This window comes from Lonchura striata, chromosome 1 (assembly GCF_050655825.1).
Source record: "Lonchura striata isolate lonStrDom1 chromosome 1, ASM5065582v1, whole genome shotgun sequence".
NCBI lineage: Eukaryota > Metazoa > Chordata > Aves > Passeriformes > Estrildidae > Lonchura > Lonchura striata.
In genome coordinates this window covers 85627744-85645118 of record NC_140703.1, presented here as the reverse complement: position 1 = coordinate 85645118, position 17375 = coordinate 85627744, and the positions used below count along the sequence as shown (strand labels likewise).

Genomic DNA, 17375 nt, shown 5'->3' with positions numbered 1-17375 from the left:
GAAGAAAGTCTAGTTTAAGACACCGAAAAGGAAAACTCTTTTATGTTGTGTTTCATATGTGAATGTGTACCCTGTGGGGCTTCTCCTCTTGATGATTCCTGACTCCACTGAGTGCTGCTTTGTCATTCTGACCCTTCCCTGGCGCTCCTGTGCACACAGGACAGGGCGCTGACACGGGCATTCGTGTGAGAAATGCTAGCTGGGACATTACCCATTTGGCCACTGATTCACTGTCTATTCCCGTCCCGTTCCATTCCTGCGTGGATGTCCACACCTCTCACTGCTCCGATGTTTTCTGCCTTTCACTCCAGGCATGGTTAGCTCAACTTGGTAATGGGGCAGCACATTTTTTAATTTGGCCTTTCATACAAGAGCAGATTTTGATTGGAAGCAGATGTGACAGCCCACTCTGCAGGGCCAAACCTGGATGTTGGCAGATAGAGAAGTTCCAAGAGCAAAAAGAAAAATTTTCCTCGACAGCGCTCTGTTATTTCCCCCTTGCTCCTCCCCTAGCAGTGTTAAGACAATGAATTGCCCCACACCTGGTTCTCCTCAGCATGTCCTGGGATGAATCCCTTTTCTTCTAGATGTAGAGCTGCATAGCATGAAATCTAGCTCTCGTGTAAGGGCAGTCCTTTTATACTGGTGGCTCAGAGCTCAGTGCAGTGCAGCTGGGAGCTGGTGGAGGATCAGAAAGTCTTTTGCATGCTTGTGAGCAAACCAGTCTCCCATACTGGATTCATCTTAGCAAAATGTGGTGTCTTAAGTTTATGAGTGCCACAGTTAAACTCTATTCCCTTTATAGTCATTAGTGGAGGAAGGGAGAAAGCCAACTCCACAAGGCAGTGCACATTGAACATTAGGTGGGATGGACCAGAGATTTTTATTACTCTAATTCCATTGTTGTCACTGCTTCATACAGATAAGAAGTGAATAAGAGAATACATGCTGCTCTCCCTACAGATGGAGAAACAAAGAGTTTGTGACTTGCTGCATTCCACTGGCCTCAGCAACTGTGACAGATGCAGTTGTTCATAGCTAGTAAGCTGTTCTGTGAAATGCCAGCTACTTTCATCATGTCATCAGCTGTGCTATCTTAAATTAATAATATGAGTGGAAGAAAGATTCAACTGTTGTTTGTTCTGTAATTCTCTGTTGAATCATAGTCTCTAACATATTGCTCCTTTTGTTTTTCCTAAATGTGTTTTTAGGAGACTCTATTTCCACTAAGAAAGCAGCTGAGACATTTCAGTCAGATTTGCACATGCTTTCTCCACCATAAGGAAAAAGATGTAAGAGAAAAGGTTTGTGTTTTTCTATCACTTAATGAGCATTTGTGCTCAGATCTTCCTTTAAATTCCTGCCCTTTTTTCATACTGGTGTTTCATTCTATTAAATTTTTGCTGTGTTTTTGTCTCTTAGCAGAGAAATAACACATAAAAATCCCAGTCTTCAACTATTTATTTTAAATAAAAGCTAAAGTTAAGTTAGTCAAAATGCTACAAGTTGGTGCTGTCTGCATGAGTCCATCTGCAGAATCAAGGCCTCAATCTGAGTGAGAATCATTGTGTTTTTTGATTAGACCTATCAGTGTACTGGTTGCTATCATTGCTTCATTAAATGTTTTGCTATGACTATTACTTAAAGAAATGGAGAAATTGTGCAGTGGTTCATGTGTTAAAAGAGGGGTATTTCAACATAATGCAGCTCTTCTTCTTGCCCACGGAACTTTGAAAATCTTTAGGTATTCGTGCATGATACTTGTATACACTGCATCCTAACATACAAGTTTTTGAAGGATTTAGCTGGGGCATTTCATCACAGCTGAGGCAAAGAGAAATCTTTAGTTTGCAAGGAAGACGTGGGATGGAAACTTGATTGTGTTTGATGGAAATGCAAAATGGAATTGGCACAAAAAGTAACATGGTCTCTAAATCTTTCTTTGGTTTTATTTGCATGGTACAGGCCTTCATGATACTCTGTGACTGGTTGCTGATTCTGAGTCACCTGTATTCAAATAATGAAGAAGCAGTTGGACTTCTAGGTTATCTTCCTAACACACAGCTTCAGGAAAAACTGTTTTCATTTATCCAGGAACACGTTTTCATGGATGGAGAAGAGGAAAAAAAAGGTTAGACATCTTCATCACTAGAGAAACAATCTACTGTTTTTGATATCATTTGTCATCTGTAGAGAGTGTATCAGGGAAAGGGCTCGCCTTTCTTTTGTTCTTATTTTGTGAGTTGCTTTATTTTTTTTTCTGGTTGGGCCCCTTTACAAACAAAAAAACCTGTAATTCTTTGATCTGTACAGACTGTGATCTGTATGATGAAAAGGGCCGAAGTAAAGCAGGGCTGGGTGAGTAAAAGTGTTTGGTGGACTGACTTCTGTGGTCCAGATGATGGTGTTAGAGGAAGGCCTTGCAGTGTTGCAGTGTGTCAGTGCATGGACCCTTCTAAGCCATCAGAGTAAAGAAACAGTAGATTTTGATTTTGGGGCTGTGGGGCTGATTTCACAGAATTATAGACTGGTTTGGGTTGGAAGGGACGTTAATGATCATCTACTTCCAAACACCTCTGCCATGGATTGAGACACCTTCCACTAGAGGAGGTTGCTCAAAGCCCTATCCAGCCTGGCCTTCAACATGCAATGGGGCTTCCACAGCCTCTCTGGGCAACCTGTTTCAGTGACTCATCATCACCACAATCAAGAATTTCTTCCTTATGTCTAAGAAATAAATCTGCCCTGTCAGCTTAAAGCCATTCCCAATTGTATCACTGTACATGTACATTGTATCATAGTAGCTGCTGTTGTAAGAAGTCCCTTTCCACTCTCTTGTTGGTCTTGTTTAGGTACTTGAAGGTGCTACAGGGTTTCCCAGAACCTGCCTTTCTCCAGATGGGAGAACCCCAACTCTCTCAAGTTGGTGGTGCTCTCACTAGGCAAGGTGCTCCAGCCCTCTGAGCATCTTCATGACCCTCCTCTGGACTCAGTCCAGCAGGTCCAAATCCTTCTTATGCTGGAGGTCCCAGAGGTGGGCACAGCACTCCAGCTGGGGTCTCACCAGAGCAGAGTAGAGGGGCAGAATCACCTCCCTCACCCTGCTGGCTGCGCTGGTTTGGATGCACCCCAGGACACAGTTGCTTTTTGGGCTGTGAGCACACGTTGCTGGGTCTTGTTGAGCTTCTCATCAGCCAACACCCTCACGTCCTTTTCGTCAGGGCTGCTTTCAGTCCAGTGGGAAATAGTATGTGTTACTCTAGTACCTTTTTTCAAACATTTGAATGCTGTATTGAGGTTGCAATTATGAAGGCTGATTTCTTTTGGGAGTGTTCTGAAAATTCCTTGTGGCTCTGAGGACAAGTTCAAGTGCCATGCTTTGAAAAAAAAAGTGTTGTTCTAGATTTCTCAGTCTTGGCTCCTCTCCTTCATCTGTTCAGATGGAGTTCTCTGTTCAGTGTTGGGCACCACACTTCCTTAGGTCATGGTGTATATGCAAGAACCACTGATGGGGAACACTGCATAGCTAAAATTGCAACAGGGAAATAGTAAGAGAATCTGAATTAGTAAAGATACAGTAGAAAAGATTGCACAAGTAAGTTGTAATATCCTACAACCTACAACCTGTGGGAGTTACTGAAGCAGGTTATGTTTCAGGTTGTTTACGTTATATATCTGAAACTGATAAAATTGATCCTGCTTTGGGTTAGATGGCCTGAGATCTTTTTCAAACCTTTATTTCTGTGATGCCTTCAATTTCTCAGTTCTCCCTTCAAAGAATCCCCTTTCACCCCATTGCAGATTCCTTCCTGAACAAGTGATTTTGTGATGCAAGGTGTGCTTGTCTGTGTGCACAGCTGGAAGCTGTTTCACTCCAGTTTAAACTCTAACTTTCAGATACTTCTGATCAGTCATTTGTCTTATGTTTGTTTCCAGGCCCAGAGTCATTCTAGAAGCAGAAACAATCCACCTCAAAATTATAGGTCAGAGACTGAAGTCTTATGGTAGCTTATAGCTTGCATGTGCTGGAGGAGAGAGTGTGTCCTGGCTCTCCTGCTGTAAGAAACTCCCCAGGCACCTTTGTAGCCCTCCCGTGAGTTATCCAGCTAGTAACTAACTCATGTTCCAGACACTTGCTCTTAATGCTATGAAGTGACTGTTTTTACTTTCACTCTTGTTGATAAGCACTTGGAGAATTTCATTGGAACTCTTGCTGACTGTGTGTGACAACTTTTGTATGGTTTCCAGTGAGTTATGTGTTCTTTTCTACCATCTGTTTTATTCTACCAAAAAAAAATGTGGTTGCAATTTTTCAGGTCCCTTCCACTTGGTGTGTTGGTGCCTTTTATTCTACTTGCTGGTTCAGTTCTGTAGCTGTGAGCAGTGTTGTACTTAGAGATTCTGACTAGTAGAAATGCCAAAGTCCTATGAAGATCAGAGTAGGAGATTGTGGAAGAAGACTGTTTTCAACTGGAGCTTTGAAATGGGAATAAACCTGTGTTTTCTGATGTACACAGGCATGAGTGCTGGCATCTGTTACTGAACAGCTGAATCTGTGCTATTTAGGTGGAAGTTGGTCATTTACACTGAGATACCTTGAATAAAGTAATAGAACAAAGCTTCAATGCTTTTGTTTCCCTAGATCTGACAGAAGAGGGAAAGGATGAAACTTGCAAACTTGATGACTTGCACAAAAAGCGGAGTCTTCTGGCAGCATATTGCAAGTTAATAGTGTATAATGTGGTAGAGATGACTGCAGCTGCTGAGATCTATAAGTATTATGTGAAGGTAATGTTTTAGATAAGGTAGTTTTTTCTATCAGTGCATTTTGGTTTTTTAAAGTGTCTCCAGTGTTTGTGAAAGACAGGGTGTCAATAGTGTTATGACTCAGAGTCCTGGAATAATCAGAAAAGGGCTATAGAATCCAGCAGGAGTGGGGTGGATCTCCTCTCTTAGTTCCACAAAGGTACCTCACTACAGACAAAACAACTGAAAATTGAGGAGAGGACGTGTGTCCATGTCTGTCTGGACATCTGCTCCTCAGCTTCTGCAGAGAGGCCACTGCAGAGCAGCAGTTTATGGCTGGAGAGTGATTCATCTATTGAGATTCTCACACTGAATTGGTCAGCTTAATTCATACAGCTTACACAGTGCATATGCTGGTGTTTACATTTCACTTGAGTCCCAGGGTTTAGATGACCAGGGTTTAGCCACTCTGAAGGGGGTTTCAGGAGGGCCAAGAGCATCAGAGTGGCAGCTTCCTTGAGTCAACTCAACTTTGGAAATATCTGAATATAAATTTTGTTCTTTGCTTCATTGGCAAGCATTGGTAAAGTTCAGAAAACTGTTTGTCTATTTGATGAGGCTTTGCTCTTTTTAAAGAATTACAATTAATTATGAATTAAGAATTGACAATCAATTAGTTGTTAATAGTTAACAATTTCAGTGTAACTTTGATCCTCACATTACTCTTCAAGGAGCATGCCATTACATATGAAATATTATAAAAGATCCATTTTTCATAGTTTAACTTCGGTGTTCTTATATTGGGAGTGCTTTAGGGACTTCTTGTGTCACTTGAAGAGTCATGTGGTTTGTGTTCTCCCAGTGCTAAAGAAGGGAAATGATAACTCTCAGTTGTTTTGTTGCTTTTAATAGACCTACAGTGATTTTGGAGACATAATTAAAGAAACATTAAGCAAGACGAGGTGCAATAACAAAATTCAGAGTGCCAAGACACTGATTCTCTGTCTGCAGCAGGTAAGGTTAAGATTAAAGCAGGAGGCTAGGGGCTCTTATGATAGCTGTATTCAAGTGAAGATTTTTATCTCCCATGCCATAATTATTCAAAATCATTAGAAAACCTAGTGACAGAATTTACTTCCTTTCCTGCACTTTCTATATGTATGTTGTTTTTGCATGTCATAATGAAAACTCCTTTCAAATCATTGCATCTATTTTAAAAGGCGCTTTTTTCCACGATTTTTTGGTCATGATTTTGATCTTCAAGTGCATAGTATGTTAGAACTGATGTGAGATTATGAAGTGTTTCTTGGAACATGGTATCTCTAAGCTTAATGAATATTAAGGATCTTATACTGTGTTTTATGGACTATCTTAATTCCTTCGGAATTTGAGGAGCCATGGATGTGCCTGTGTCACGTCAGCTCCAACCCCCCCTGTATTTTCAGCTTTTTTTTTTCCCCTCTGGAGGAAAGTGGGTTGCAGGTCTTCTGAAGGGTCTCAGTTGCAGCTGCTGACTGATAGCCATTTAGCTATTTTAGCAACTGCATTTGCCAGCTCTGCCCGTGGCCAGAGCTGCTTCTTACAGAGTCCTGCTGTAATCCAGAGAGCAGGCTCCTCCTGGAGATACTGACACATGAGCTTTGCTTATTTCACACACATTGCCGGGGGCTTAGATCTGTGAACCAGCCCTTGAAATCTGAGCTTAGATGAGTCTAAGCAGCATTTGGCTACATATATTCTGCTGACATAGTCAGGACTTTGTGTTTAGGTATCACATAGACAACAGGCCCTTTTTGGCCTTTGCCTGACCTTGAACGTTAACAGGTTGATGAGAACAAGCTACTTCCATATTCTATTAAGAAAAAAAACCCAAAGCACAGTTAGTTGAGCTCAATATGTGCTTTTGGCCTACTCTTACTCTCTCTTATGGTGCTGCCAAACTTGCTGTTTTGTATCTGCACTATGCTACTCTGAAAGCATCTCAGGCAAATTAGGCTTCTGGGGCTTGGTTCAGAAGACCCAAGAAGACATTGAGGTCATTTGGCCCATCATCTTCAGGAATCACTTTTCTGTTTATGCACATGACCTTTTATTTTTATTTTTTAATGTTTGCCTGTCTTACGAGCACAGCAGTGTCCTTTGTGTCAGTTCCTTGTCATTGTTCCATTCAGAGAACATGACATCTTGCTCTTCTGTGAGACCCCTGTCTGTGTGAGGTGACTGTGCCTGTCTCTCTGGCTGCCTGGTGCTTTGTTTGCCTGTAGGATTACCTGTGTTTGCTTATCTGCAACTTCTCTTGCAGCTGTTTCAGACACATGCAGAAAGCCAAGACAGCAGTAATGGTGTGGACTTCTCCTCTCCTTCCTTTGCAAACATCAAAGAACTTGCTCGTCGCTTTTCACTAACATTTGGCTGGGACCAAGTGAAATCTAGAGAATCTATAGCCATGATACACAAGTATGTGCCACCTAACGTCATGTTGTCCATGGTCATTGCTTTTGTTAGTTGTCTGTTTTATCTGTTTTATTACTCTGTTCTTTTCTGGTTTTCTTTCAATAGGGAAGGGATTGAATTTGCTTTTCAAGGAACTACTGGAGTAGATGGAAAATGCTTGCATCCTAACTTGAGCTTTCTGTTAATCATCAGTGAATTTTCCAACAAGCTGCTAAAGCCAGACAAAAGACTAGTGTAAGTTAAGTTCTTGTACACCATCATACACAGTTTGTGATTTGTGTATCCCTGTACAAAGGACACTTGAACTTCAGTGTGGCAGAATTTGCTCAAGGGCTCTTCAGAGAACCTCTGAAATTAGTCTGCCCTTCAGGCTGTTAGTTTGAGACACAGTTGTTGAATTCTGTAGTAGTATTTATTTCAGATTGTATGTGCAATAAGCATTCTAGATTTTTCTTACATAGTTGTGGCCACATATGGCAATTCTTCTAAAGGAAAGGCTGTTAATTTGGTGGAAGAGATTTGCGACTTGACTGGTTAGTGGAGTGGCAGGAATGCTTTTCTGAACAGAAAAGTAAATCAAAAGGTTGTGGAAGAAATAATGCAGGGATCATTATTTTGTAATTATCTATTTCCACAGCTTCAGGCCTCAATTATGTGGATTCCATGGAACATATTTGGAACAGAAATACATGTGACACTCTTCATAATATAGATACTTAAATCCAAGAATTTACTATTTACACAGGAATATGCCCTGATCCAGTGGGCCCATGTTTTACAGTGGTTTAAATATTTGCATTTAATGATGTAAGAGTGATAGCCATCTTTTGGCATCAGTGGGGTATTATGCACCTGAATGGAGAGATATATGGGTATGTATCTTATTTCCTTCTTCACATGCCTCAGCTCTGATAATTTTTGAGATGGAAGTAACATTCTTCTTTTTGTTTGACCTTTAGCATTACTTCCTTAGTCAGTGCTGTTCATTTTGGATACAGATCTCTGCACTTCAGTATTGTAGTTACAGATACTGTAAAACCAGGTATTTCCATTTTCCTGAAAGCATATTTGAAGATGTGGGACAGTAAGACACATCTGCCTTTTTGCATTTCTGAGCGAATCACTCCAATACCTGACAAGAGAAGTTTTACTTTTGAAAGGAGGTCAGCAGAAATGGAGGAAAACCATCTGTCATATCTTTCTGAGCTCTGTGTAACTTGCTTGTTCCCATGTCACTTTATCTTACTTTGGAGGAGAACTTCTGTGCGAGTTATCAACTGGATTTTACGTAATATGGGTCAAGAATAGTAAAATGTCTATTTCCTGTTACTTCACATGACATAATTTATTAATGATTGCCATCTACATGGACAATTCGTTTGAAAAAATTGATTCAAAGATGGCATGCAAAATGCAGAAGAAAAATAATCAACATACACTGATTACAGACCCTGAGAAACCGAAAGTGGATAATCCATGGGTATGGATGGATAACTTAATTTGTGATTCTTGCATTTTTCTCTGATGAGAATTTTTGAGATCTACTACTAAAATTGGTTTTCATAAAATCCATAGGACCTCAAGGATCATCTGGTCCCAACCCCCTGCTTTGGGGAGGAACACTTTCTACTAGACCAGGTTGCTCAATGCCTCATCCAAGCTGGCCTTGAATACTTCGAGGGATGGGGAGTCCAGGACTGCTCTGGGCAGCCTGTTCCAGTGCCTCACCACAATCACAATCAAGAATTTCTTCCTAATATCTCATCTAAACTCGCACTCAGTTTAAAGCCATTTAAAGCTGTGTCCTAGCTTTCCATGCCCTTATGGAAAGTCCCTCTCCAGCTCTCTTGTCAGTTCTGTTGAGGTACTAGAAGGTGCTGTAAGTCCTCCCCAGAGCCTTCTCTTCTCCAGGCTGAATAATGCCAGCTCCCTCAGCCTGTCTTCACAGGGGAAGTGCTCCAGGCCCAGTTTGGACAGTTTCTGTATAACTCTGTCCACATTGTCTGTATTTTAAAGAGCTGTAAGCTTCTGTGGTGACACCCGTGCAGTAAGTAGTTTCCTGTTAAACCATCCTTGAAAAACTCATTTAATTTACCTCCTGGGAATAGTTTTTAACTAAACAAAAGGAAAATATTTAATTGTTGATGGAGCAGATCAAGGCTAAATCCTGATATTTTTTTTCCTAGGACTATATTAAACCTCTTAATCAGAGGATATATTCTGGAAGTATATTCCTGAATGTATCAGATACGTTTGATACATTCAGGTAGGTTTATTCATGGAAAAGTTTCATGGAAAATAACAGAACCTAGCAGGGAATGCACTTGTCTCGTTGCTGCTTTGGGCCTTCCCTCTGCTGCTGGGAACAAATGGGAAACAATAAAAGTTTCTAGAAGGGAAATTTCAATTTATCCACAAGTACATTCATACTATATTTCTAGAATAACAGTTTCTATTCTGGGAGGCCTAAAGTGCCCTGCAGAGGCTGGAGATTATATTTCCTCTTAGAAATATTCAGGTTTAGCTCCATCATAAATTATTGGATAGAATGTTTTAGGTCAACATGAACTTTGAGAAACAAACATCTGGTTATTTTCATTTTTCTTATTAATCATGGGATTGATGTCCAGGTCTATATGTTAACATATGTGAATGTACCTGTAACAGATGAGATACAGAATGTGAGCATTTGTTAGAAAGGACTATATTTCAACACCATCAAAGTATAAGGACTTTGACCCTCTCCCCTATAATTGCATAGGCTGTAGCAGTAAAATACTTGGCTTGTCAGTTGCTCTGTGCCACAAAATGCACACAAGAAATGAATTGCTGAATAGCAAGCAGCATGAAGGGCCTTATTCCTGAATCAGTAGAAGTCTTTCCATTGACATTGGTAGCAGTTGGATTAGACCCTGAAACTGTAGTTACAATACATGCTTGTTTGAAACCAACAAATTCCATTACCAGGGTTTCTTGATCCCTGGGGCCCCCAGAGTCCAAGACTCTAATTGTTTTGGAGCCGGTGCTTACCCTAACCTCCTCTCAGCACTGGTTTCCTTGTTTTGCAAAGCAAATGAAATGGCTGATATTTTCCAGGCCACTCTCCTAATCACAAAAAAAAAAAAAAAAAAAAAAAAAAAAAAAAAAAGAGAGAATAATATGTTGCACAGTCTGGTGTTAAAACTGTCACTTCTGGTATTTGCTAAGGTGGGGTCTGTTTTAACCACACTGGGCTTGATTTTAAAGTGATGAACTGTAGCTGAAATGTGGTGAGTATCCGCTTCCTAATCCTGAGTCAGACTTTGGTTTTGTTTTCTATTGTTATTAAGTAGGAATGGGTCAGAAAGACTTTGTTGGAAATGTCCTGTTTTTCAAATAGAGTGTTTGAGGAAAGTCTTTTTGCTCCAGGGAAGGTGATTCAGGCAAAGGGATTCAGGAAGGCCCAATGTCAAATCTCTGGACTGAATCAGACAGAACAGGGATGTGAGACAATGTTTCCCACATCCCATGCATTGTCACAACTGCAGAGCAATTATCTGCTTCTTGAAGACACTTGACATTTTACTGAGAGAATTGGATTGAGTTTGAGATGATAATACATAAAAAGTGGTTTAACTGGTTGTTCTTATTTTTAATTTTGACAGAACAAGCATTTATGATATAAAACCCCCATTGTCTCGCCTGTACTGTTTCCTGTACTACTGATCACAGGGAGCATCTCTTGCCTGGGATCTCCTTTGTCTCCATGAGGCAGAAAAGGCCACCAGATGAGGGGAATCCTCACAGAATTCTGCTCTGTTCAGGTTGCTACTGGCAGCAGCAATTAGCAGACTTTCCCTGCACAGGAAACTATAGAAGCTGATGTAATTTTGTAATTTCTGTGGATCTTGTGTTGTTTCTAATGCTAAAAATTCAAGCACTCTTTTAGCTTTGAAGACATTTGCATTTTAATTAGGTACTTCAGAGATGTCAGGTGTTTCACAGAAAAATAGTGCCCTCTTCAACAGTTTTGTTTGCACCTTTGGAGAGTAAAGTGAAAATCCTTTCTTGTAATACCTGCCCCAGATACTGAAGGGGAAGAATAGTGAGTTTCCTTATGATTGCTTTTGTTTTCGTCCCAGGTACAGTTACTTACAGAGGTACATAACAGAGCCACTGTCCTGCAGAAGAGACAAATGGCAGCCTTTGGTCTGGTACAGAAACTCTTTATTGGCAAATGAAGATGAGGAGAGCTCTGTCCTTGGCAGTTTGGGAGAGTGGCACCCTGTGGGCTCATCTAAGACATCTTCTTTTAAAAGGAAATTGTCTAATGGTATGAAAACTTCCCAGTTCTTGATCAGCTGTATTTTCTTTATCTGTCTGGCAAAACTGCTGTATTTGCTATTTTGCTTTGCTGTAGCAAATTTGCATATGCTAAAATGTATTTCATGCTTTGCATTAGCAGTAGAGTACCATGGTGTGCTGGGTGTTGAGGACTTCCCCGTTTGAACTGTGGTTTTTGCCTTCAGCCTTGTGGTTGTTCCAGGTCCCTTGATCACTCAACAGCAGCAAGGTTGGGCTGAGAACTCCGAGTGAGGAGAATTCAAGATTATTTGAATTCTACTGTGTACTAACATCTGGCATTTGTCTGAGCCAGAGACTTGGTTGATTGCTTTTAATTGTTAACTTAAGAGCATTGTTGCTTTAGGCCCTGTAGATAATTGAGACAGGAGAGGTATTTCCAGAACTCAATTCAGATCTTCATGCCAGATTATCTGGGCCAAATCATCTTCTAGGGTTTTTCTCTCTGTTGAATTTCTAGGGAGCCAGTAAGATTATACTCCTACCTTAAAGAATTCTATTTAGATGGTCTGCATCCAGGCTTTGGCAGCATTTATGGACTGCCAGTCTGTAGTGAAGTATTCACTGCATGGATATGATAGGACTTAGTTAAAATGCAATAAAGCCATTATGAAAACAATTGCTAATTAAAAGCTAAGTGTTATGGACATGTGCAGTTGTGTGTGGAGGAAAGGAAATTTTCCCACAGTGTCCTTTAGTTTCTTTCTCATTCTTTCTCATAAATCTTCTTTTCAGTGACTTGCCTTCAGAGAGCTTGTTCCTTTGTATCCCCAACGGCCCTCCTTTCTTGAGCATAATACAGACTCAGCAGTACTGATAGCAGTTATGGACCAGGGCCAAGTTCATAAATCTAGATTGCAGAAATGACCAGTGGGCAAATTAAATGGATTTTCTTTTAAGTGGCATATAGCTGTCTCTTTCAATAAAGGAATGCTTTGCTCCAGATGTCCTTTTGAGCTTGGCCTGATTGTTTCTCTGCTGTGGGGAACATACTGGAAATGTCTATCTCAAGACCTCTGAGGATGAGGCTGAGGCTGAAGAATGACTGTGTTCACTCTGTGTTGCAGGGTCTTTGCCTGAAACCAGCCAGACTGAAGCAGAAAGCAAAGCCCCAGAACAGCAGTGTGCTTCTCAGCTTCCCTCTGCAGCAGGGAAAAGCAGAAAGAGGCTGAAATCTAAAGAGATGCGCTTGCAGGAACATTTGCCATTCCTTTGTCCAGGAGGGTTGCGTAGAAGATACTGGTGAGAGTTTGATGTCTTACAAACCTGTTCTGGCATTGACACTTGGGGTCTTCCTATCCACCTTCTGGGATTTTTGTAATACTTCATGAGCTTAGGGTGTGTGCCCCTCCTGTCTTTTTTATGGGCTGTGTCCCATGGACAGGTTGGGTTTTTTTGTTTCCTTAGTCCAATATCTACATTTGCTGCTTTCTCCTGCCACTGTCACAGGGCTTCTGTGCCTTCTTGGAGTAATATCAAGTGTGCAGAGACACAGTGGAAAAAGACAAGGGTGGAGGAAAGTTCCCTGTCCCACTTGCCGTGTCCATATTGAAGATCTGTGGTGCTAGTTACTCTCAGGCTGCTTCCTGCAGCCAGTCAATAAGTGTTTTCTCCATCTCTGGAAATGAAAGAGGATTCTTGTCTCTGCAGATCTGCTGTTAACCACTGTGTACCCTGTGGCTTTCTTTTAGAGACATGTTGGTGTGCAGCATGCAAACATGCCCCAGTGAAACCCCATACAACTTGGATGTGAGAGAGGTGTTGCAGAAATAGGGAGTCTGCAGTCTACTGTTGAGCAAAGTGCTCAGTTGCAGTGTTTTCCTTTAATTCAGTTAATTTATTGAGGTGTTAGGTGCCATTTCCCCTGTTAGTAGGTTAAAAGGTGAAACACAAATCTTGGGAAGATGCATACTTTTCCACGTTTTGGGACACTTGTTAAATGGACCTGGTGAATACAAGTAAAATAGAACAAAAATTTATTAAACGTGAAGGCAGCCCCTGTTTAAATCAGTGTTTTTCTGAATGGCTTTATTGAAAATTCCTCAGAGCATAGCCTGTTTCATACTGGGAAATTCTGGGCCAGTAACTTTAGGCTACCTTGCATGGCTATGAGCAGCAGATCTTACTAAGTGAAATACAGTGCCTTAAGCACACTTTTGCCATGTGCAGCCTCTGTTATATCTCAAGACTTAGGGGTTTTTTTTTTTTGTTTGTTTGTTTGTTTTTTTTTTTGTTTCCAGCAAAGATGAGGTTAAGACAGAAGATGTCTCCGAGGAGGGTCCAGAAGACACAGTTGAAGATGTTGATGTCATTGGTACAGACCAGGTAATTCTGGCTGATTTTCCAGCTCTGAGGACAGCTGTAGTTGGTGGGTCAATGTCAGGTCAGAGTCTCCTGGGTAGCTATGCAGCAGCAAAGGGGGTTGCTCTTTTGTGACCCTTTTCAGGATGAGAAAAGGTGATTGCCCTCTTCCCTTTCCGGCTTCAACTGTAGTTTCCTCCTTCAGCTCAATCTACATTTTAGAGGCAATCCTTTTTGTAGCATCTAGACATCCTTAGGTAATTTGTAAGGATTGAATGTCACTTAGGATGCATTAATAGAAGGATCCCCTTTCTTTTTCCCCATACTGTGAAGCTTCTTTATTAAACAGCTATTTGCTGCAGTTGCTTCGTGTTGCTGACACATTGCAGAGATGGCACTGCTGCATGGCCTGCAGGGAGTATCTACTTCAGAAATGGTGTTTGCATTTTCTCTTTAAATTGAAAGATTCAGAATGTGTCTGATCACTGGACAGCCCTGGGCTCTTGCTGGAGTATCCCATGTGTCTTTCCCTTTTCCAGTCAAGGCTGTTGGGCAAATTAAATTGTCCTCGAACAAACTGGGGATTTGAAGGGAAGCATGAGAACATTTTGGGCTTGGAGTGGCAACCAGCATAGCCAGAGGCTTGTCTCCTGGGCACTGATTGCCTTTGCGATCCAAGTTTGGCAGAGCTGCAGCTCTCTGCCTGGGCCTCAGCTCAGCCCTGGACTGGATCCTTGCAGCAGGGAAGGACTTCTAGCCCTTTGGGCCCGTGGAGTGCAAGGACTCAGACAGGATGTTGTACAGCAGGGTCTCGTGCAGTGACTGTACAAGGAAAGGGGTGGAGGGGAAAGGAAGGCCATGATTTTTCCTGTGCTGCAGCTAATCATAACCCTTCTGCTCCCTAAAGTTTTCTGTGTCAGCCACTACAGGGGGCTAAGCAGTTCCTTCAGGTTTTTCTTCTGTATTTCCCTCTGTTGTCTGGACTTCAGAACATAACTCAGTGTTTGGCAGATCGTATTTTTGCAGTGAGTCAGGCAACCCCTTGATTTCCAGTGACTGGTTATCTGGGATCTAACCACCACATTCAGACTTTGCATGATTTTTGTCTTTTTAAATGAGATTTTGCTGTAAAGTTCAGCCAGCGTTTTTTTAAAACATGCTGGGCTTTTCTTTTTAAAGAGGACTATAACGGGGGAAAAAGGGACTTCTACTTTTTCTTTCAGTCATATGCATGTTAAAATGTAGACAGCTTGGCCCAAGTACTTGAAGCAGCTCCTACTGCAGTTAAAATTAGAAGATTTTAAAAATTAAAGCCATACAGAAATTGCATTACTTATGCAGTATGTTGCCTTTCTCTGTAGTGCCTTTTCTGGGCTTTTTGGGGTACGGAAATTATTCTTTCCTTTTGTGGAAGCTGTAGTTCTTTATAAGAGCTGGCTCTGTGGCTAAGCTGCTGAATGGTTAGATGCTACAGTTACTCAGATTCCTTATGGGCTCTTAGATGATGTCTGCCCCATAGTAGAGGACTGACTTAATTTCTGTTTTCTTGTGATGTAGGACAGTTAAAGACACTGAGAGGATGAACAGAAGTGAAGCACACGCTGTTTTTTCTGCAAATTGTTTAACTTGTCAATGTGGTGTGAGAACATCAACTGAGGTGGCAGGAGACATGGATCAAGTTGTCTCTGTGCCCATGGGCATCGACCCAGAACCAGTTTGTAGCACGGTGGTTGATTTCCCACCATTGCTGGTTGTGGGCATTACTGAGGTGGCTGCTGCAGTTCTAGGATAGAGTGTTCTGAGCATCATTACTCAGCTGCATCCTGATCCTTGGTGCTGCCTTGGAAAAGTTCACAGCTGCAGGACTGGAATCAGGGTATTGACAAACACTGAATCAAAGACACTGTGAACCAGGTGAGACAAGCTCATTTGAAGCATGTGGGGGCAGTGCTTTGCTGGCTGTGTTCTTTACTGTTTGAAATAACCAAATGGAGATCTGTGTCTTTCCTTGCACCTGGTGCAGGGAAGAAAGGAACCTGGCCCAACTGTGAGCACTGGGACCTGCTGGGTGATGGCAAGTGCCATTTCCTGCCTGTAAAATGGAAAACCTGGATCATTCATCTGAAAGTATCTCTGAATTCTATTGCTTAGAAAGATGTGGTTAGAGGTCTGCAAGCATCAGGACATGATCAGGAAAACTTGTGTCAAGGCTTCAGAGTAACAAAGAAAGAAACAGTGGACCAGCTGACTATTTTCCTCTGGAAGAAGTCCTTTGTACACTGACCATGTGGTATTTACTTGGAAAAAGCCTGGAAAGACAATGTAAATAGACTGTAAATATGGCCATTCGAAAAGAGGATGTTTTTGCATTAAGAATTTGCAAATGATTGTCACTCAAGAGTGTTTCAGTGGCAGTGGGCTGGGGAGCGTGGGCTGCTTTCACTGACCCTTCTCACTGCTTCCTGGAATTGTACATTGCAGTAATCATATCAGCTTTATTTTTTATTTTATATATATATATATCTATATCTATATTTTGGATTGTAATTGTGTAAAATAAACTACAGAACTATTGCTATCCGTTAGTACTGAACGTGTAAGTGATACTCCTACACCGTGTCTGGAGAATGACAGCAAATGTTTGCTGGTCTTTGCATTTGTTGTGTTATTTCACAGGCTGAGCAGGGAATTCCCATGAAGATGGAAATGAAAGCCATGACTGTTGCCCAGGTATTGTGTACACTGAAGTGGCCACAGTGAATCCATGATTTTCCTTGTGCATGGTGTGGAGGCTGCCACAAGGGAGGTGGTTCTCAGGTTCAGTAACTCCCACTACCTTGGCTGGGGTACTGATGTTTCCCCTTATCCATCTGTGGATTAATTTGTGGATCTAGGCCTAAGCACTCACCAGGGAGGCAGAATACAGCTTAACTGGGAAAATAGTCATACCTGAAACCACATCAAACATATGGATGCTTTAATTTTTGTAACAGTGGGCTTGGGATGGGAATTTCCCCGCAGAGCAAGGTCCAGTAATCCTCATAAACTCATGTATTTTAAGAAAAAGGACTTCTACAGAACAGCAGAATATGTTCTACTTAGGAAATAAGGGACTTGGTTAGCAAAAGTATAGTAGGGAGCAGGATTTGACAGGCACTTCGTTAAACACAAAGTGGCAACAACAGCTACAGGCTCTGCAGAAGAGATTGACCCTGCACCATAGTGCTGTGTGACAGAGATGTGTCACTGCATGCTAGGAAGGCCTGTGGCTGTTTGCTGCCCAGTTAAAAGCCCCCTTCTTGAGAAAAGTTTTAGGGTAGGGAGATGCATCTCTTGCAGTGGAACAGATATTCAGAACCATGTTCTGCAAAGCCAGTTGGTCATTCTTTCCCTGAGGGAACAGAGCTTAGCAGAAATGCTTAGTGTATCTGTACTGTTTAAAAGCCCCAAACCATTGGCTGTTAGTGAAAGGTATCCAGCCAAGCCTGGAGAAATTTGACATTGGTGAGTCTGTATTAAAACTGGAATAATTA

The 17375-nt window shown here is 41.5% G+C and overlaps 1 protein-coding gene across 8 annotated transcripts in view; it reads left to right on the top strand.

Annotated features, from left to right (window-relative positions):
• Nucleotides 1–16420, top strand: part of LOC110479395 (cohesin subunit SA-2) — a 58429-nt gene extending 42009 nt beyond the window's left edge. For 5 of the 8 annotated variants that reach the window (XM_021546678.3, XM_085557106.1, XM_085557098.1 and 2 more), the window contains 10 exons: nucleotides 1212–1304; nucleotides 1966–2131; nucleotides 4643–4788; nucleotides 5659–5760; nucleotides 7049–7203; nucleotides 7306–7434; nucleotides 11322–11512; nucleotides 12609–12783; nucleotides 13782–13866; nucleotides 15400–16420. In XM_021546678.3, coding sequence (XP_021402353.2) covers nucleotides 1212–1304; nucleotides 1966–2131; nucleotides 4643–4788; nucleotides 5659–5760; nucleotides 7049–7203; nucleotides 7306–7434; nucleotides 11322–11512; nucleotides 12609–12783; nucleotides 13782–13866; nucleotides 15400–15408 — 1251 coding nt within the window. In that variant the 3' untranslated portion in view covers nucleotides 15409–16420. Of the gene's footprint in view, nucleotides 1–1211; nucleotides 1305–1965; nucleotides 2132–4642; nucleotides 4789–5658; nucleotides 5761–7048; nucleotides 7204–7305; nucleotides 7435–7837; nucleotides 8073–11321; nucleotides 11513–12608; nucleotides 12784–13781; nucleotides 13867–15399 lie in introns of those variants that run through there. The other 3 variants (XR_014949437.1, XR_014949443.1, XR_014949439.1) reach the window with 3 other exon arrangements.
• The last annotated feature ends 955 nt before the right edge of the window (nucleotides 16421–17375 follow it).